At 42.5% G+C, this 22,063-nt stretch overlaps 1 protein-coding gene and 1 long non-coding RNA gene across 6 annotated transcripts in view; one reads left to right on the forward strand and one right to left on the reverse strand.

The window, feature by feature from the left end:
* LOC111268553 (semaphorin-1A) overlaps window positions 1–22,063 on the forward strand; it is a 142,077-nt gene that overhangs the window by 63,897 nt on the left and 56,117 nt on the right. For all 5 annotated transcript variants that reach the window (XR_015314274.1, XR_015314273.1, XR_015314271.1 and 2 more), the window contains exon 3: window positions 11,720–12,085. Coding sequence is in view for 1 of the 5 variants with exons in the window: in XM_086971735.1 (XP_086827861.1) it covers window positions 11,929–12,085 (157 nt within the window). In the remaining 4 variants the exon portion in view is untranslated. The remainder of the gene's footprint in view (window positions 1–11,719; window positions 12,086–22,063) is intronic.
* On the reverse strand, window positions 4,515–6,618 carry LOC147752356 (uncharacterized). The gene is made up of 3 exons (XR_015314279.1): window positions 6,536–6,618; window positions 5,655–5,804; window positions 4,515–4,925 (listed from the first exon to the last, which is right to left on the reverse strand). It is a non-coding gene; the product is annotated as an uncharacterized LOC147752356 (long non-coding RNA).

The following is a 22,063-nucleotide window of genomic DNA, read 5'->3' on the forward strand; positions in this document are numbered from 1 at the left end:
CATGTTATCAATTTAACCTCGCAGCGCAGTGGCCCTTCATGCGAATTGGGCATTTGGGATACATCACAGAACTCGTACCAACAGGCTTCTCTGACACTTCTCTTTACAGTTGAGAATGTTTGCTACGTGTAAATTAAAATCTGGCATTGGTCTTAGTCTACCCATGCTGGACTGTTCCTACCAAGGCAGCGCCTAGGCTCAGCAGCGAACGTTCAGACAATCTCACCACTATGTCATAATTCACTTCAAATGTATCAACTAAAGATGCTTTCATAAAATCCGATACAAACCATAATCAACTAGCGGTAACAGGGTCTGATACGTACATCCTACGTAACGTCTCTAGACGCTAGAGGATAGTACAGCTCAAAGTGTCAAAAATGTGAAACCTACTGAAACGTTGGTTGATTTATAGTTGATAACAAACAATCGGTTCCCTAATTCGTTTAATGAAAATGTCACTTCCTCTTTAAGCTCGACAATATTATGGACAATCAAAATTTGCATGTAATCAATAGTAAACGTGCAACGTCAGACAACGCTTATACAAGATGCCTTAGCCCCCTAGAAAGTTTACAATAAGGCTATGCTGAGTTCGTGTTCGTCCGTCTTCGATTAAATAGGCTTATGTCAAATTACCTGGAGTTCACGATGGTTCCATGTGTTCAATAACGTTTGCTCGTAGTTTTCAAAACTGCACGCATCTAAAGTAAAAAAATATATACATAATTGGGATTCTCATTGCCGGCATCCTCTGCGCAAGACAGTGCGACGAGGAACGAGGCCCACGGAATTAAGACGACATCTTTTTGCCACTGATGTACGCATGCTCATCTAGACATACACAAAGGCATAGGTGCACGCATATAGAGAGTCTTTTCCGCTGCCCGTCCTGAGTTCTGCTCTCGAGCCGACTGCAGCTTCACTATTACCGATTGATATATTGACGCGATTTCACGCCCGAATACACTCTCATCTAATATAATATTCGGTTAAGGCCTCCTTTACCACCCAGTTTCCATCCGTCGCTTGCTCACACACACTGCTTCTCGGTATTTTCGAATCCCCTGGACTCGTCTGCTGTGCAGACCAGTCCAGAAAAAATGCTAGAACCTAGCTGGTGTCGTCTGGCCAGAACCAGTGTCCGTCGGAAAAAGCCTTCAAGCGGATGTCATAAAGCGCGAGCACTCCTGCTTGCACGGTCAGCCAATATAATGTCGGCCCAGTCCGCTACCACGGGAAAATGGCGGTAACCGGGTGGTAAGCCAGCTAGAGAGCGCCAGCAGGTTCGTAATCACGCAGGTCGACGACTTATTAAATTCTTACGTGAGCCTTGCCGGCCCTATACAGCCGCTGATACCATCTTGGTTTCATGGGTTTCAACGAAAGCGGCCCCTCGTCGCACAAGAGGATTCCGGTGGATCAATGGGGCCCTCACTAGGAGAACTTCATCTAAAATCGAAAACTTTATCTGAAATTGTTCATATAATGGTGACGTCGATAATGGCCGTGATCGCCAGCTAGTTGATTTGGGGCAAAAATTCGAGTCATTATCAAAGCGATTTAATCGGGCAGAAGGTTGGAATCGGAGGAGAAGTACATACATGTGTGTGTTGTAACTATAATGATGGCCAGATTTGTAGTTCGATTTTTAACCAAAGCCATAACGAGCGACTACTTGTCAAATTAGAACGAGTAGGGCAATGGTCAGAGAAAGTTCTTTTTTACACTGATAGAAGATGAGGCAATTGGCTCCTTGAATTACAGCGTTTACTGAAGCTATACTGACTCCCGAATATAATTCGAGACTTCTGTTAAGCAGGCAGCCGGGCAGTTTCGGCTTTTCTTAGAACACATATGATCATAACCCATAAAAAAAGGAAATAAGCTAGATACCGGATAACGACATCTTGAATGTTAAACAATTGAATTATCGTCCGCAGGACCCGTCAAATAGTTATTTAGGCGATCAAAATCTCGCTCACCATACTAATAAATTCTTCTCATCAATACAATATGATCACTATCATAGCAATAATAATTTACTCCAAGAGGGGGTATATGGGAGTATGACCTGTGTACCTCTCATGCGAGGTGCCATTACGTCGAAGTAGTTAGAGTTCGCTATAGGCATTACTTGGTTAGCAGATCATCTGATCTAATCAACGACGGGTCAAGTACAAGTCGGTGCGCAGGGGTCATGTGGCGTTGTGCGTAGCGTGAACTATTCGTTACACATTGGCAACTTTAACAGGAAAACAAACCGAGCACCAGTTTTCTTCGATGTTTTGTTTAACCCTGAACCCCCATTTATAGAGCTGCCTGTGAATTTTTATAACTACAATAGGCATCCCTACCTGTAGTCGTGAAATGGAAAACTATTGTTCAATTTCATCCAGTAACAACAAGTGCCCAACACGGTCTAAACAAGCCCCAGACGAAGACATTGCTGTAAGCAGGCAACAGCGGGCCCTCATTGCCTACATAATACGTGATCTAAGCGTCCTACAGGGAGAAGTTAATAGACACCTAGATACGCGAGAAAGGCTTCAACGTGATATTTCGAATCTAGCGCTTGAATTGTACGTAGAACAAAAAAAAAACTATAGGAAATTATTAATTCAGTATAGACGATCTTCGGCAATTGTCTATCATTAGGATCCGTTATGACATCATTAAAAAAATTTCATTGACATTTACTTTAAGCACAAGCTTATGGTATCTATGATGGGCTGATATTCATGTTTGCATGGACATTTTCACGCATAGTGTGTCTAAGCTGCAAACTTAACAGCTATTTCCAGCACCTATCCCGAAGGCTTCTTATGTACATGCGACGTAGCAATTTTATAAAAACACGAAAAAACACTCATCAAGGGAATGGAAATTAAACATTACACTGCGATCCCCTTTTGGAGTCGTCCTCTACAGAAACGTGCTACGACAGACGCGTAAGCAAACGCATCTTTTGCCGCCAAACGGATTACTATCGTTATTAATACGGCTCTTATCGATAGCATCATTGTCACCAGGCGATTGACCAAGTCATCGTTGCATTTTTCTGTAAACGGGTCTACTAACATCTTATCTATGAAGAAAAACGCAGAGGAGAAAAAATAATTCTGTTGTATGTCGTTCTTGCTTACGCGACAGTGGCGGCGTTCGATCGTTGTTGCTAGAGCGATCACTGGTGCTCGGATGAAATTTTTTAATATTGATGTCTACGTTCAGACTTCTATGAAAATAATTCATAAATAGATTAACGAGGGCTAATTAGATTTGAGCGTTCCCCGCTATCGCTTTCCTTTCTATTCGGCTTTTACTTGAGTGCGTCTTGAAACATCGTTCAGAATAACGAAAAACGTACGAAACTACTCGTTCCTACTATCAAAGTGCGGACATCGTAAAGCTGGGCAGATCGTGTCAATCAGGCAAATCGTCGTATCATACCTGAAGGTATGGCGATTTGCCAAGTAGAAGGAAAGAGGATATCAAATCGTTTGTGCAGAGAAACAAATTACTGTAAAAAATTAATATTTGGCAACGAAGGTATCGAGCAGGGGAAAAAAGGAATGAGGAAAAGGTTATTCGCTCTATGACAGCGATATATTATGAGAAATCTTACAATGATACAATGTTTATATAGCAGCTTAATAATTTATGGCCTTTATTTTTTGTTCGTATTTTGGCCGCCTCGCAGCTTTGTCACAGAAGTTACGCTTGCAGGATTTGTCATGCTTGCAGGATTTGTCATAACTGTAATCTTGTTCCAATCGATTCTATGTTAGAATAAACAAATTGTTTGAATCTGATTAAAAAAAAAAAAAAAAAAAAGACATATTTTACCTGTGTGAAAGCAATCGTTCTTCTTTTCACTAAAAAAACCACAATTATTGACAAGACTCAACCAAAAACTTTTCTGTCTTTCTTTCAGCTTATCTTACCACACACCCCAGTTACCGAATAAGCCCACTTTCTTTCAAATGTGTTATTTTAGTAATAAGTTGCCTTCACTACTCGTTCATGACCGCGTCGCCTCTAACCTCTATGCTACAGCCAGAGTGCCAAAAACAAAAACACCGACACCACTGAAGATGACGCGAGCAATTAAAAGTAATTGGGCGGTTAAGTGGGGAAAAATCCATTTGTTGTCCACTCTTGCTGCTTCAGCCATTAGACACCGCTAGGTTGTACGTACGTACGTACGTACGTACGTACGCACGCACGCACGTACGCACGCACGCACGTTTCTCTGGCATGTTATAGTCAATAAGGTTAGCCAATAAGGCAAGTTAAGTACCTGCGTTCGTTGGCCGTGGCATCTTCGACTGCGCGGTTTCCGGCAAAAGTGCTGATAAAAACGTCCGTGAATGGATGTAACGGTGAGCTGAGTATGAAATCGTGTGAGCAATGGCGACCGAAACAACGAAAGTGATTTACCTAGACGATACGGTGTTCAATTAGCTACTGTTATTCCTATTAGCTTCCTTAGAGTACACGTACTATATAAATGTGCTCCTACATGGTCGTTGACAATGTTAGCTTAGAATACCACAAGGAGAGGTATAGAAGGAAATGTGCCCGACTTGATTGGTAGTCGCATTGGTGCTTTGTTTTTTTTTATTTAGCGTGGTCGTACGTCCGCGCTTGTACTGTCTAAGCATACGTATACTTGAATCGTAATACACCGTTCGCTGCTAACTGACGCTCGACCGATGGCTTTCCCTTTCGTATGTCTCTAGAAGCAGCAATGAGAGCAGATCTTCAGAAGAACGGAGAATTAATAGAACACAGAGGCAATCACTCTTGTACGCGTGAAGAAGCTTGTTGGCTACGTTCGCTGTAGACAGTTGCATGAGGATGGCCTGCATCTGATGTCGGTGGCCAGTTCGCTGCCCATGACGGTGTGCGTCCACATTTTTTGCCTGAGAAAATACCAATATTAGTATTCGTACGTTCGCCATTGAGAACAGCAGTTGTGTCTGAAATAACGATTGTTGCTGCTGTTAAAAGTGTTGCCTTCACTACCGTGAGCTTAGCTAACAATATTAAGCGTACTTAATGGCCGGCTCCGTACAGACAAACGGACCGGTTGATCATTCTTTGGGAGACGTCCTACATCTTCATCACTATGTACATTGGCAAATTGAACGAAGCAAAATTTAACAGCTTTGTCAGGACGGGCGAATCAGATACGTGCAATTTAACATGCTCATACATACATACATACATACATGCATGCATGCATGCATGCATGCATGTATCGATTCGTTAGTTACTCAACGACTGTGTGACAACTAGGCCGCGTAATTGCGCAGTCGTAAAATAAGCAACGGTTGCCAACTCTGTTCGGCTATCGTTATAGCCGAGTTAATTATTAGCTATACGTTATATATCGCCAATCAATAATAGTTAACAGTGGTAATTGTAGAAGGTTCCTGGGCACTTCCTTTTTTTCGTTTTTACGTCGATTTCTGCAAAACAAACAAACTTACCTCTCACGTCGTTAGCCACAGTGACAACGTTATTCAATACTAATGTTCGTATGATTTTTCTATGATATAATTATAGGCAAAAGGAATAGTCTTGCCTTGGCCGAGCGGCCAGCCGTTGTGTAGCACAATAGCACGATTCACAAGTAAATGGGGACTTACCAGAAGCTGTAGACAGAGGTGCCACGGGCCCAGCAACAGGCATTAAAGTACTTATCGGCACAAGCGGTAGCAGCGATCACATCTGATTCTCTTGACGGTCAGATCGACTGATCAGTCAATCTGGTAACGAGTCATCAGAATGAACTCTTTCTGAAATTTTCATCGCTTGCTTTGTAGTATATTCTTCTATATTCTTGCAGGTAGGTCGGAAATATAGATAATATTATCTTCCTATCTACCTGCAATATTTATTAGCGCTGGTTGTATCGGTCTGAGGTGGCGCCCAGTTTTGCAATCGGCTTTTTTGGCTGATTTTTGGTCAGATATTTGGCCAGGGATAGGGGGGTGGAGCAGGTGCCAAGCTGATAGCGGCTCAGCTAAGTTATCTTTTGCTGTGAACCTTCGTCCAGGATTTGTTCTCCTGACCTAATGACAACAAAAAGTTTATCAAGGGATAACTCGTTATGAACCGAACCGATATTCTATACCTGCTCATAAATCTAAAATTAGGTTTTTGTATACACAAATCTAGTGACGCAATTTGCCCGGCTAATGAAAGTATGACTGGTTATTGTTAAGTAGGGTGCCCTCTAACATACATCACAGCATCTGATATTTGCTTCTCTGGCTGTAATGATCGTCAGCGAGAGGACTGATGTAAAATGTAGTGAACGCTATGACCAGACTCCTAGGGGGCTGAAGTGGTCCATATTTTATGAGAATTTATCACACGATTTGCTCTCCTGATGACATAGAATGGGGGCGTTCATGCTGGCAATCGTCATAGAAGGTATGTCATCATTCTAAAAATTTGTGCAAAGGTCCTATGCAAATATGCGCAGATGAGTAGATAAATGTGTGGTGCTAGCGTTAAGCGTTACCTCAGGCGGCTGACTTCCAACACGAAACAAAGCCACTTGTGAACTTCGGCTATCAGGTGTCCTTAAATCTATCAGGCAAACACGGTCTTCTAACTATTACTGTGATTATTGTTACAAAGGTTGCTCATTAAAATCTATCGGCCTGTCAGAAAGGCTATACGCGTTGACATTTCTTAACGTTAACGGGTATGATTATTATTTTATGACAAAAAAAAGGCCAATTTATAGAGGTTATACATATTTGATAGGTGACGGGCATACGTTGCACGAAAGTTTAGAAAGGAAATGGTCTCATTTTAATTAATTCTTCATGAACGACAACGAATTCCTTATCTAAAACATCTACTTAAAGGGCACATACTATATTCATGCAAATTGTCGACATATAAAGTGTGGCATACGAGCTAATGGGCGTGAAAATATATAGACCAAATTGATATATCGGCTCGTAAATGTCATACGACCTTATCCAGTGAACTAGTGAATTAATGCGTGGTAAAGGGGCGTGCGTTAGGCCACACGTGACCTGTTTAGATTCGTTTTACCCGATTTGAAATAGGAACCAGTTGTAATCCGATTGTTAGAAAGGTAAGCACTCTATTTGTGCCTCGTAATTAAAGTAGTTTTGATAACTCTCAAGCTCTCGCCAAAAAAATCGACAAAAACAGCGTCAGGCTGTTCAGGACATTTTACACCGTAAGTTTTGTATTGTCGTTACAATAACTTGTCCCAATAAGTAAATACAAAATATACGACGACGTTTTATTTTATGAACTAGACGTAATTGTGTCACAATAGAGATGATTTTCTTGCACAGTTTCCATTCGAAAGATTCGAAGACGATCTCTTGACTTCCTCGCCAAGGTTCCAATATGGGCCACTTTGTTCTCTTGTTATGCTTCTTACGTTGCGCTATCTACAGCCAGCCAGCCAGCTAACTAGTTGGCAGCTACCCTGTTACGCAGCACGAGGTACGGATGCATGAAAACGTATAACTACTACTACTACTACTACTACTACTACTACTACTACTACTACTACTACTACTACTAGCAATAGTATTATTTCTTTTGGAGCTAATGGCTGCTATTACATGCTGCATTGAAAAAAACCAAATAGAAATTAGACATAAGCGACTGTTGGTGCGAGTTAGAAGGATTACGAACATCAAACATGGGCCTACTCACGAGGACAACAGAATAAGGCTACACATCGTGAACCAGAATCGTCTTGTGTACGTTCTAGCCAACTCGCGACCGCCCTTACTTCGAGCTCGCAGAAACGAAAGCCCTTGAGACTAACCTCAGAAACTGGGCGCGGAGATCTGCGAAAATTGATAAACATTTCTTTGCGTTGGATGCGGTCAGAACAACGGGTTAAAAATGAAGAGCCGGTTCAAAAGGCATGTCATTAGTTGCTTTACGTGCATAGGTTCCACCATATAGTTTGCAAGAAAGCAGGTCTTCAGGACCCTTCGATACATGGATATGCTCCGGACGCAGTGTAAATTGTGATCGATACCATCCTGTTCGTTGCCCCCTAGCGCTATCTTTCGAACATCTGGCAAATAGGTTCTATGAATTTAACAATACTCGTATAATCAATATGAGCGCAAACTATGCTAAATAGTTCTGTATGTTTTCTCTGATAGTGGGATATTGTGCACTTGGCCTGTGTGTGCAAAAGTCTCGGCCACCATGAGAAAAGGTGATTGATAATAGCCTGTTGTAGTACAACAAAGTACAGGTGAATGAAGATATTTTTAAACACGTAATTTACATGTGCTTCGGTTACGCGTCGAAAGGATAAGCGTAATCTAAAGCTTCGATGTACGGTCACGCTATTTTTGTAATTCGATCATTCCGGCCCCCCGTCTGTCTGGCTAGGGAGCCATTCGTTTTTGCAGGCACAGCCTCTGTTCGGAATATCGACGCCGGTCACCTACGCACGACAGTGACGATATGTCTGTACCATGGCTCCCCCCACCCCACCCCCTCGCCCAGTCCTAAATTTCTCAGGGACAACGCTGCTGTTTCTGAGAACGTAAGGAACGAGGGAAGTGGGAAACACCTAGTTGATTGCGCTGCTTATCTACGCTCGAGTGCACCATTAGCATTTTATAAATAAAAAAAAGAACGTTCACCGGTTTTTTTTCCACCATATTTGAGACTGTTCTTTCTCGCACGTAACATCTATACAAAATAAGTTTGAAGCAATATAGGAATGATATCCGCGTCGCTCATTCTGTTTCTTGTGCTTTTTTTTCCTCACAAACCGAGCGCGTACCGTTAGTACCCAGTGAAATGCAAATACGTAGTAACTGCATTCGTTTGGTCTAAAACTAACAAGATCCACCACTATTGGCGCATACGGTTTTATAAATCTCATATGGATTTTTGAGTTCATATTCATAGTTAAGCATCCCCTGAGACGGCTGACTCCTGCCAACACAAAATGAAGTGTGCGTATGTCCGGCTTCGAACCTGAGCTATCTAGATTCTTGTAAATCCAGAAACCACCGAGAATAGCAGAGAGTATGATCTGGCTGTATGTGTGTGAACGTTGATGTTTGCCTGCTAACTATTCCCTAAGGCATGAGCAGCACAGTGATGATGTGGTGCAGACCAGAGCCAGTTCAGCTACTTTGAGCCAATCTCTTGTTCACTAGCTCGTTGAGAACGACAATGGGCGACAAAGGACGAGACAGACATAAGGGAAAAAGGGTTGGGACTCGAAACCCAGCGGAGCCTTCAAAGAGACAGGTAAGCCGATGGAATTAAATACGTCCCGTACGTTCTTTTTCTTTCTAACTCTGGGTCGAACAACTTCGCTCACGCCTGCGTCGGGTTGGGCGACAGAGATAAATTGTGGGTCTCCGGAGAAACGGAGTTTCTAAACCAGCGATGGTGTATCAAGTCAGAGTAGAGTAACGAGTGTAGTGGAAATCGGAGGACAACAATTATGGCTTGATACGAGAACCATTTAGATTCCCGAATTTGCCTGCGTTGCCAAAATATTTGCACGTACGATATAAATGAAAAAGGTCTGTTCGTCTGTTTACTCATATGTCTAAAGTCAATTCCTTGACTCGTACTTCGTGCACGATTCTTTCGTGTTCCGTTTTATTTGAGTTTCGGTATATTTTTTACTATTATGGATGACCTATGTGAGACGTGCGAATAATTGGAAAAAAAATATGAAACAAACGGACGTTTCATGGGAGTTAGTGAAATGCAGACCAAGCTTAAGAAGTAACAACAACGGTTATGTTCTCTATTGCCAGAAGGGGACTACTAGCTAACCTATGCGATATCGCGAAGTACTTTAGTGTACCTTGTAGTGGTAGCACCGGCAGTCAACGGGGCATGTGAGCTTATTCAAGCAGCACTCAGATTTCTGACAACACCCAATAACTGGGAGCGGCCTTAGCCGCATGATGTCTTGCTTTTAAGACAATAAGAGTGCCTCATAGATCAGGCCCCACTCACCAGGCGAAGCTTATCAAGGGCTCGAAGTCTACAGCCTCGTGTGCAGTAAAGCTGTGCTACAGACAGCAAAAACTACCAAATACCTGCACCATACTTGCACATATGGCAGGCCGAAGTGTCGAAGAGCGGATAGACAATGTCATCTAACACTACCGAACCTGTGTACAGATTGCAGCCTGTGTTATATGAGAGAATAACCAAGTTAGCTTTAGCAGAAAGACAAAAATATTTTTGTTTTTTTTTAACTGCCTTGGTTTTTCTACATTGTTGCTGTCCCTTTCAAGGAAGGCCCAACGATTGAGTAAGTGACGCATAGCGATAGCCTTGTGTAGCCTCTAATGGACGTGGTGGTTCCAGCCAGCAGTACATATGCATCGCTCAGGGAAATCAGCCCAACGAATCAGACAGCGTCGAGGCGGCACGAGAAAATGACGGGGCTCTATCGCCCCCATGGCCTCTTTCTTTCTCCCGCCTTTGGAAAGTGGTACCCTGACAGATGTGTGCAAAGCCTTTTCTGGGTCAAGTCACGTGCAGACATCACTTTGCTCGTTTTGATTTCAACACTTAACACGTATGTCTCCTAGCCGCGTAACCATAGTATATGCGTGTTCTGTCTAGGACGAGCACACATACGGACACGGAGAGACAGTCAGACCTCACAGAACAACTACGTCCATCGCCTGAGCCAGCGGTACTCCTCATGAATATTCAGAATTTAACCTAAGCCAAGCTAGACCTCTACCTAGCACCCAGCTGTCGTTGACTAAGAGAGATTCACGAAAGATGTTTAAGGATTCTACACCTCTGTTACCCTCAGGCTGCTCCGATAAGCTTAGAGCTATAGAGTGGCTGTTGTTGACCAGAAGTCAGTTATCATCAAAAGAAGAAAAAGTCATGTCCGTTTTTTCTATCTTATAACGGCTGTGCTGTACTAAGCCTCTCGTAATGAGCCATCCTTATCACCATCGCCCCCGTTGGCGCTGCCGTCGCCACTGTTCACCGCCACGTGTCCAGAAAGTTGATGAGGTACTTGTTACAAAGTCGACTTCTGGCGATTTTTGGTAGAAGCAGGACTAGAACTATGACTCTTGTGTAGTTTCTGGGCTCTTGAAGTGTTGTTTAGGGTCTACGAAGCACACCTGGAAACGAGGGGCAAATTGCTTTGTAAAATAAGCATTCCCCGCGCTAGATGATTTGCTCAAGCGTTGGTAACAATATAGAAAGTTTAAGGTTCTATGTTGCCAGGTTATACTGCATGAACATGAAAATGAGATATAGAAAGTAAATTGCATTCGCTGCGTTATGCGCTTGGCTCTGCGAAGCTAGGGAAGTTCCTGGCTCAAGGATTCATTTCTAAACGGTTCCAAAGCCTCTAAAGCCATGAAGCACACGGAATTAGTTCTCGCATCGATTCAGCTTGATAACAAATAGTGCCCTTTCTGCTTTTGATTTGAAACCGTTTCTAAAGTTGTTATGTCGGTAGATTATCCAACTCAGAACATATAAAGTTGCTTTGTATTTCATTCCATGGAACTTATTTGTAAGATCAATAAGAATCATGAGTTCGTAAAGGATATGTATCGATGTAATCGCGCTAAAGCCACAACGTCTAATCGATGGTATACATACAATATTACAATATTTAGTGTAGGTAATTAATCCTCACCTTGTTTTCTGTTATGTCCTCTGATTTCAGAGATATGGCCACACTGCGACTTGAACGGGTGGAGTTGCGAAATCCGGCAGGCGGATGTCTGAGCGAAGGTAAACGGTACTTCGAATGAGACGTCATCCGGCTAATGTGACCACTTCAAAGCAAGAACTCTGCAGAGATCCGTTTTCCCCGTGTTAACGAGAACAGGAAGGATATCTTGCATTCTTCCTCAAAGTGCAGCTCGGAATACCATGGATCGGACAGCAGCGATAACAACGACACGGCCGTCGTGCCCATCAAGGACCAGTTCATATTCAATTTTACTGCTGTTCTTTGTAGCACAGGTCCTTCGGAATGAGGCCGCGTGGCAAGACAACATTCAACCAAAACTTCGCATCAACACCTTACGTAAGTATCATATTAGGGCTTAAGCCTCAATCAGCTTAGCCATGCGATATAAATGCTTCTATAGGTTTCTATTACGTCTGTGGTTACGTATCCCTAATTGCTAATGCAGATCCCTCTCTCTCTCTCTTATGGATAATGTTAATATTTTTCCTAATCTTAAACGAACAGCTTTCCTCGCGCTTTGGGAAAAATATAGAATAAGGGAAAATTGGACAATTTGCTACCATATATTTGAGTTATATATGAAAGTCCAAGTTCAACCTTCCGAAGTCGAAATAAACGGCGTCAGTTGACTTACAGAGACAAATCAACCACTAAGCCGCTCTTCACTGCCTGCATTTTCACATCTCGCTCACCTTTAAGACATGGTCAGCATTCAATTGTGGATTACTATAGGCACAATATTTAGTTAAAAACCAACAACACTAGTAAAAATACATTGAATAACCTAATCTTTACAAAACTTCAGCCGTTACCGGGTATAATCTCTAGACTGAAAATTGGCAACCACCGTGTGTACGGGAGCCCACAAAAGATTTAAAAAGACAAGTAAGGCATTAGCTTATGACGAAAGAAAAGGATAGCTGGGGATTATAATTCATCGACTGTCCCATGAATCCACCGCATTGTGTCAGGCCATATTGGCAATTCATAATCGGGAAAAAACTGAAAATAATACTCGTGATAATAACACATATATCTATATCCCAAATGCCCGTAAGAGTACTACAGCAAATTATATTGCATAGCAGTAGCAGCAGCCTAAGAATAAGCCGAACACACGCACGCATAATGTTTATTTAGCAATTATTCTTAGACTGCTTTCCACTTGTCGCATTGGAGGTGTTTTAGACCCCCACATTGGCTGCGGATGGAACGCTTAGCATCATGGCCACCCTCTCGTATACAATATTTGTACGCACTTTGCCGTGGTTTCCCATCTAACAGCTGGAAGGTTCTTCGATGAGCTCGTTTCCAGAGCCCCGCTACATACTAACGTGAAGGTCTTTACATGTCCCTAATGCCAATCTATACCTGCCCTCATCTGAGTCTGGCCTGCCCTCAGCCAAGAGGATATTTTAGTTTAGCCTCCCTCGTCTGAAGGTAGCAGCTTTTTCAGGGCCTCGCCTCTGTACCGCCCCATGTCCCCCTCTGTGGTTGTTTCCTACAAACTCGAATTCTTCTGCCAACAAGACTTCGTCTACCATCTCTGTACTCTTTCCTTTAGGCTCATTAGCTGTTTGCAAGCTGCCATTCTGTCTTTCCTAGTATCCATTCCAGGACACGTGCTGCAGGCAGAGACTGTTGCTTGCGTCATACAAACACACCGATTTGCCCCTAAATGTTGGTCGCTAGGTCAGTCGATTTCTTTGTTCGTTCATTCTACATCACCGAATGTCATTATGGTATCTATAATCTATTCGCGTTGCTGAGGAACTGCTGAGAAAACAGCCCTATGCTTATTCTTGCTAAGAGTTGCTTTCGGCGGCATTCTAGCAAATTCCAGTAGATTGACCCAGTCCCTTGCATGCACTGGGTAATTCAACGCTGATAATTGACATCCACAACGATGGTCGCTTTTTTTAGCTAGCCGGCAGAGGTTATTCCGCCGAATTGGCGTACTTGCATGCGCATGTCTGGGTGTGCATTCTACTCCCTAATCGGAACGGTTGTCCACCACCCGCTTTGCTCAGGTACATCATGATCAGCAGCCTGGAAAATGGTTGAAAGGTCGAATGCTTGCCTCATCGAGTTCCTGAACAGAAATGGTTGAACATGTTGCTATCAGCTAAATCATGTCCAAGGGCCTCGCTCGATCTTAGCTTGTGCGCTTAGAACAGAAAATCCCACGCTGATAAGTAACGAAGGTACAGGCCCGTTGCGTATGTCCCTCTGTCGGCTAAACAATATATCATATAAAAATTCTAAGCTATGGTAAAGTTGTACCTCCTCTCGTATTTTGGTCAACGGCAAATTCTGATTTTAGATCTGTCGATGCTATTTTTTTAAAAAAACCTGCTCTTCAGTAGCATTTTCCGCAGTTGGCCCATATAATTCGATAGCCCTTCAGTTCAAGCACTCTATAAACGACCCAGCAAATCCACCCACATGTTGTAAATGTCTCATTTCTTACTGGTTCACCCTTAAATAGCCTCTACCTAGGCCCAAGTATTACATAACTGTATAGCGCGTTTCGCATACACCGCAATAAGAGCTGCAAATTAACCATCCGCCACCAAATTAACCACCAAACCAACATAACCTATGTACATTCATTTGCCCAGTACAGGCACACAAACACTATACCATATACATAATTTTACCATATACATAATGTACAATGGTATTAGATGATGCGCCTGTCTATCCGTATACAATGGTATATGTGACTTCGGTTAAAAGAGTGCAGTTCTTCTTGCTGAAAGCGCTGCTGCCAGCTAACGTTGCTTCCCAAACTATAATATCACCGGTACAAACAATCGAAGTCAAACAAACTTTTACTGGGTAAGCTCGACGAAAAGAAAATCGAAATAGGCTCTCTTGTGTATTTAAATATCGGGATAGCATGTTTGAAATAAACAATGCCAGGATAGGACGGCGACTGTGGGAATGCGTTCTCGTCAGTAGAAAGTACATCAATAGGCGCACGGCTGACGGGGTGTGCGTACATTCGGTAGGGGTTATTCCTCCATATGATTATCGTTGCTTCAGATAACGTATATGTTAGTGCAATAGTATAATACAATTGTCCTAGGAAACATTTTTTTTTTCTATAAAGTTCATTAGAGCGCATGTATATCATTCCTATATTCATCAAGCTTCTGAAGCGACTTTTATTAGGTTTAATTTATTATTATGTGCACGTCATAGAACGCCATTGGCAATAGAAATTTGGATCGTATAAACTCGTACATTAGCAGAGCCCGACTAGAACCAAGTACGGCCTCTTTCGTACCCCAGGATACTCTCATGCTGTCTAACAACTTACCTTTCTGTTTCTAACTTCCACTTCGCGTTGAATCGGCCGTTTTCCTCGATTGCTTCGTAATCTTAGCTAAGCAAGAACTTTTTCCTTCGCTTTCTGGCTTAGAATTTCTGCCAGCTTTTTTTGAGAACTGCACAGAGGTGCAATTGTCCCATAAATGCTGTTTGTGCTTTCAAACAAACAGGTGAAGCTGAATAATGATCTTGTGCAATCGTTTTACCCGTAAGATGCTAAAGCTACTGCTGGTTGAAGAGACCTGCATTCGTGTAACGTTAAAGGAATCCGCTGTAACTAGAAGAGAATGGAAGGGCAAACATGAATCGTCTAGGAAAAATGATGAAAAAAGACCAAAAGCACACAGGGCATCAGGAGTCTAAAATAAGCGCTGGCATAACATCTATATTAACCCAAGGGCAAGGTTCATGCGCAGTAAAGGAGCCCTTTTGTCACACGATACTGGCCGTTATCCATGTGGGTAAAAGGTTTTTTTTTCTAAAAAACTTTTGATTTATTTACGTTTAATGGAATGCTATTCTTGTGGAAGCGCAGTCGAAGATTGAGATATTCGTCGGACAGGGCCGGATCGCTGTGTGTGGCTATTAAATCGACCAGAAATAGATTTAACCGTTTAATTACTTAATATTTACTGTTTAGACTTAGTTGGTTCAGAGTTTGCTTCTATTTGATTGATCGTTTCATTTCTAACCTTAAAATTTTATATTATATCTAAAGTAACCCTTTAATTTTTTCGAGTAAGCATATGAATGTGTTCTTAGAGTAAACTTTCACAACCCACAAGCGAAGTTCTCAACACCGGGTCGTCAACATCAAGTTCATACACGATCAAAATTAGTTGTCTATATTTAGTACTGACACCTTGTTTCTATCGATTCCTATACGTACAGCTTATACACACACAGACCGTCACCCAAATAACCGGTCATCCCCGCGAACGAGCCATTATCGGACCGCCGCTCTTACGTCTGATACTGTTTGTCTTGGTCAGGTGACGAAGTAATTGAACATAATTAGACGGGGCCGAATGTGACTGGATTACACAACATACCTAAATATAGATTTCCAGTGCCGCCAATCTTCGTTTTCCTTCATAGCAGAAGTTCGGCATCTGTCAACTGTTGACCTAGGACTATTTACTCGTAGTTCGAAACTGCATTTTCTAGTAAAAATACTGCGAGGCAAAGGACCTACGAACTCTGACACGGCACCGCTGTTGCTGCTGTTTCTTTCATGAAGTTGTTGAAAGACTTCAGAACTCGCCAGTCCACGAAAGGCGATAGAACGTCTCGAACTATTTGCGATGCCGGTCATCGAGAATGTAGCGGTACGGAATTTTTATTACGACAACCTTGTTATATCGTATCTTCCAATTGTTATGTTTTGCTACACGAAGTCAATTTTTCTCTCGTTTATTTTTTCTTGTTTCAGCATCAAACAGACCTTTGACAACGAGCCAATCAATTTGATCAAATAGGTATAACAGCGTAAATGTACACAACACAATCGCGTGTCGCTGTTACCTTTCGTTGCTGTTATTCGTTACTCCTTTTCCTGTATGAAATTATACACAAATACGTTTGTTATTGTATCAGTGACTGTTGACGTTTTGAAAGGGAGTACATATAATGCCTGTGAACATTTAAGCTTATAGGAGGACTGTTGTATGTGTTCTGTCTTCTATGGCACAAATAGGCCGACGCTAATAGCATTATTGTTGTCGGTGGAGAGTTACGACGCACAAAAGCTTTGATGGGCAAGTCGCGTTAAAGTTTGTCGAAATTATGACTTCTAACGTCAGCGGCAGTAACTGCCGCTACGGCCATCGCACGCAGCCTTAAGCGCTATACCCAGGGGATAAATCTACATGAACGGAACAAATGTCCTTGCCTACGAACTAAAAAGGCGCAAAAACCAAACAACTAATAGAGTCACACGTACACTAACTGGATTGAGTCTTCACTCTGTCGCTGTTCGCTGCAAACGGATCGCGTATCTCCGCTTTTCGTTGTGTAAATTCGTTAGGTCATTGGTGAAATTAAGCGAAGGAAACGAAAAAGTAAGATCGTTTCCTTTTAGCCAATTATTCTCCTCTCAAAAGTGCCACATTTGTGTGGTCTCTATAGGCATTTATTAATAGTGGTGCTTGTTTTGTTGAGTACAAGGTAAACGCAACGTACGTTTTTCCGTTGTTTTCATGTCAGAGGCTATTGAATTTATTATAACTATAAAAGCTCTGTCCTAGCGTAGCAGCAGGCATTTTATAAGAAGTTAACTATTCGCAATTGATTTAGTACAGTCAACATCATCCGGGTAGGCCGTGCGCGATTTTTTGGTCATCAGTTGACCTCTACCGACCATCAGCGACTATTCTGAGGCTCGCACTACTTTAATACAAATAATAGATTCTTTCTGTCGCTTCGGCGCCATTAACAGAACTGCAGAGCTACGTGAGTGTTCGTGCGGGTCGTGTCCTTACGGCGGCCTTCCTACTACTGTGCTGTGAAATATAAGGTACTGTGCTTCCGGAAACGTTTCACCTTAACCGGTCCCTGTTCATCGTCGTTTTCTTATATCTTGTAACTTGTCCGTGTTACGATTTTAGTGTTTTGTACACTTTTGTGGTATCGTTGCGTCTATTACCGGTATCAATGCCCCTAGTAAGGGCACTGCCGTCGTCACGAACCAATTTTTAACTCCAGCAATTAGCTCGTTTCTGTTTTGATACCACTTCGTCACCACTGTTTTATCGGCGTTTTATTTGATAGTCACCTCGAACGAAATGAAGGATCGAGCGGGCCAGACAAACAGCTACTAATGGCTCGTCTATCGATAGCAATAGTACTAGAAATGATATTATATTTGTTGATGCACATTGTAAATGGTTTACTTGTTGTAAACCTGTGAATCTTCAGTCAGAAGTGACGTTTTTCTCTGTTGTGGAAAATAGTTCGTTCTTCTTCTTCGTCGTCATACACAAGAGTGATTGCGTTGTATGCCCATCATGTTTTCTGTACTGTCTGTACCGTAGGGAGCAGCCGGGCGATTCGTGCCGAATCCGTGACAGAATTTGCCACATTGAAAACAAATGCCCTACCCGACACAGCTCAGGGTTGCGTGCGGCGTACTCCCTATCAATGGTAATAGACTTTTTTAAACGTATACATACAGTTTGCTTTTCGAGCTTCACGTTCGGTATCGCCGTTAGGCATCGAATCTACTTAAGGCTATGAAATTGTCAAAAACTAGCAGCATGTCTACAATGGTGTGTAGTAGGATTTGGGGAAATCGGTCTTACACACGTGTACCACTGTGAATGAAAAGTAAGCTAACATTGCATTCTGTATCATTCAAATGCCACAATAAATTAGCATTTATCAGGCCAAAAATGAGGCAATTTATCTCGGCTTTTTTTATTCGCTCTTTCCGTTTCTACAGTTAGATAGCCTTCAGTAATATCTATTTTACGTAAGTTAATAGTTGAATTATATTCATGTAGAATGTGATAATTTTTAGCGATTGACGTCTCACATGTACTGATTATGCTGCAACAACTTCCAGCCAAATGTCCCAAAATATAGTACTCAAATAGTACTATAACGAAATACAATCGTACGTTCATACGTTTACGTCTGTTGTGGGCGAAAAAAAATTGAAACAAAATGCCCATGGTGGAATAATGCTTAGTAATAATAATTTTTGAGATCAATACCCGAGAATAGAGCATTGCCTGTTGCTGTTTGTCGATTCCTATCTACTACAACACAAGCAGTGCCAAAAGATATTAACAATATCAATGAAGTAAGAGTTGACGTTTTGATTTAATATCATATTGGCTCATGTTGGTCGATCGCCGCCCGTCACCGGTGCCTCAGGAGGCACTATTCCACCGTCGACGAGCCCAGTTCGCGGGTCCGCTAAAAAAGCCGTCATCAAACAGAACCCTCTCGAAGTTGTGACATTTGGTAATGACGCACAATTAACAGCAACAATTGCAACATCTATAGTCCATAGAATTAGGCGCAGATTTCTAGTATATGAACTGCAAAAACAGACATTGCTTTCGCGCTTATTTGCTCCTCACGGCGACAGCCGACCTATGGCATTTTACGTCATTCACTTCCCTTTCGTTGTTATTTCGCCTACTCGTAAGTCTCAGGACGCATCATCTGAAAATATTAACGAGGAAGTAGAAAAATCGATATCTGAAGACCGTGGACCTCTGCTAGCGAAATGGGAACACATAGCAATAGACATTCAGGGTAATACATGAGCATGGAGAAATTTCGAAGCGGTCTGTGTATATATATGTGTGGATAAGACAGCAGGGATCATGTACATTCACTATGTGAAGCTAGGTATATCAGTTCAAATTGAAGTGCCTAAACAAGGCTGACAACGAAGACAAACGCTTTCGGTACTTACTGCTGCAGACAGCAAGAATTTCGCGTTTCATTAGCCAAACAACTCTTGTTGCGGTTTAGGTTCGAACCCGGGCACGGACATATTTAGCTTCGTGTTGGGAGCCAGCCGTTTGATGGAATACCTAACGGTGATACCGGACGAAAAACTCGACACATAGAGGCGCACAACTTACCGCTGCATATCTATATTGTGCAATAAATTACTCAATATTGAGTTAATATTAAGTTTTCATCGCTGTAGAAAGTTGCACTGGTGTCCTAAATATGTACCTAATAGCCTCAAGTTAGGCCGGTTCACCTCGGTTCTTGCTTTTGCCACATTTCCGAATATACTTCTGTGTATTAGCACTGACTCTCTAAGAGTGAAGTCCATTCGTTGTCCAGAAGTTTTTAGTCCATTAGTTGACGTCAGCCTAAAATCAACTTGAACTCGAATAAAGAGAACGATCCGCTTTCGTACTTGCCACCACTGTATTCCACTTGTGATCAATACATATCTTTACAAGAAAAAGCTCTTCGCCAAGATCTTTTTTACCTGCCACGTTCACTAACGTAAGGTAGCCGGTTCTATTGCAGATACACACAAATAATATTGGACACCAAAAAAGGCATAAGTTCAAGTTTTTTTTTATTCAAGTGATATCCCCTTTGTTCTTTATTGTTTTCCCTTCCGGCTATGCCGGTTTATCTACTCTGCGTGGCAGCCACTAGCAAAATACTGGCATAAGTGCCAGGAGACGCTTCTGCATCGTTTGCCACCACGCCGTCGTTCATTCGTTGTCGTCATTGTTGTTGTCGCTGTCTGCTACATCTTCTGCTGCGCCCTCGTCCGTGTTCCGTTGATGTTAAAGCGAGAAAAAGAGAAAGGGAGAAAGAGAGAGGGAAATTGATAGACGAAGAAGAAGCCGAGGTCAAGGGGTTAAACAGATTTTCTCGCATCCTAGCTTCTATCCGCCAGCTTGACCTGCGTTTGCCACGTCCTTCGCAACCGCTGCCTCGTTCTGCCTTTTGCCGGTTACCCCCTGGGACCCTCACCCGCGCAGGAGTGACGGCGATTGCCAACGCATCCTCTGTATCTTTGTCTTTTTGAAAGGAGTTTGCTTTGTCGTGATTGATGGTCCCGCACCCTGAGGATACTGGTCAAGCAAGGAAAGTTGCAGCGCTTTTGGGCCCGTGTTATCATTCTCTTTAGTTTGACTTCTCCTATACTTAGACAATGACTCTGCAACGGTTCCCCATGCCTGTATAGTCAACTCACTGGCCCAGTAGGTAACTTGTATTCGTGACGTAACAGCAAAGGTAGAGATCTAGAGGTAGTCTTTTCTTTTCTTTCTGACGTCGAGAAAAGCTCCGAGCAAGAATATAGCTAGAACGAAGGCCAGGTTGGCCGTAAGATAGCAGTGGGTATTTTGAAATGGGCTTAGGCTAAGATAAAAAGGAAAGGTAGGGACTAAGTGGAGCACATCTAAAAATCCTTACTATTACAGTACCATTAAAAAAAAAACGAAATATTTATGCCACTTTAGACTCCTTCTATTTGCAGTATACTATATATGTGTGAACATATACATGTTGAAACAATAGAAAGATGTGGCCATTTAAGATTGTCTAGGACATATATCCCAGTAATCGGTGTCGTTCTTGCTTGGCTATAACGCAGAATGTAAATCCGCGTATATGGCATCATTCTGTGTTTTATGCCCTTTTGTTCGTTCTACTCAGCACAAGCTATTGTCTGCGTGATAGGATACAATAGAGCAGGGTTGAGCAAGAGTGGCACCAGCAATAGGCTCGTTCAGTTGAGGTTGTCTCGCTAAGTCCTATTTGGACTGAATAGTTGCCTTCCTAGTTCATTCGGTCGGTCTCTTGTGGGAGTTCGTCGGGGGTAGCTGGAACTCCTTTGGCTCAAGCTGAAACTTCGTTCGGACCTCGCGCGAAGAGCGATGACTAGGAGCTCTGCTTGGATTCCTCTTTTGCAGACGAAAACCGAAAAGGATGCGGACCTAAAACGAACAAAAGGGAACAACAGCTCAAGAGAAGACAGACGAACCAGGCGTAAGGGCAGTCCGACGACTTCTCTTATCCTCCCCTCTTTTGCCGCTTTTTCCACCCCGTATACTTTGAAGCTTACTTTCGTATCGTAACAGACCAGGAAGAGAGATCCAATGGCAGAAGGCGATGCGGAGCAGAAACACTAGCGCTAGGACTACCCACAGGGTAGTCTGTGCTACTAGACAAGTACGTTGCCAGCAAAACGAGGAAGTCGGCATTTCAAAAGTGAGAAGGTTATCTCGGCAGCACGCAAACTGCTTCGTCTTGTAGAAAGAAGCCAACGCAATACATTATAAAGCGAATGGAAGTGGATAGATTGTGCAGAACTGAGGTGGACAGGACGAAGTGACGGAAGGCATAACGGTCAGAGGGAAACGTGATAGAAACTACTGCTTCCCGAGGCTCTACGAATTTTCCAAATGAACTAGCGTGCTCCACTAAGTCTTTAAGAAGCCTGTCAAAGAAATTTCATTGTCTGTGCATTGTAGTTTTCTTTGCTTT

Source organism: Varroa jacobsoni, unplaced genomic scaffold (genome assembly GCF_002532875.2).
Source record: "Varroa jacobsoni isolate VJ856 unplaced genomic scaffold, vjacob_1.0 scaffold_1299, whole genome shotgun sequence".
NCBI lineage: Eukaryota > Metazoa > Arthropoda > Arachnida > Mesostigmata > Varroidae > Varroa > Varroa jacobsoni.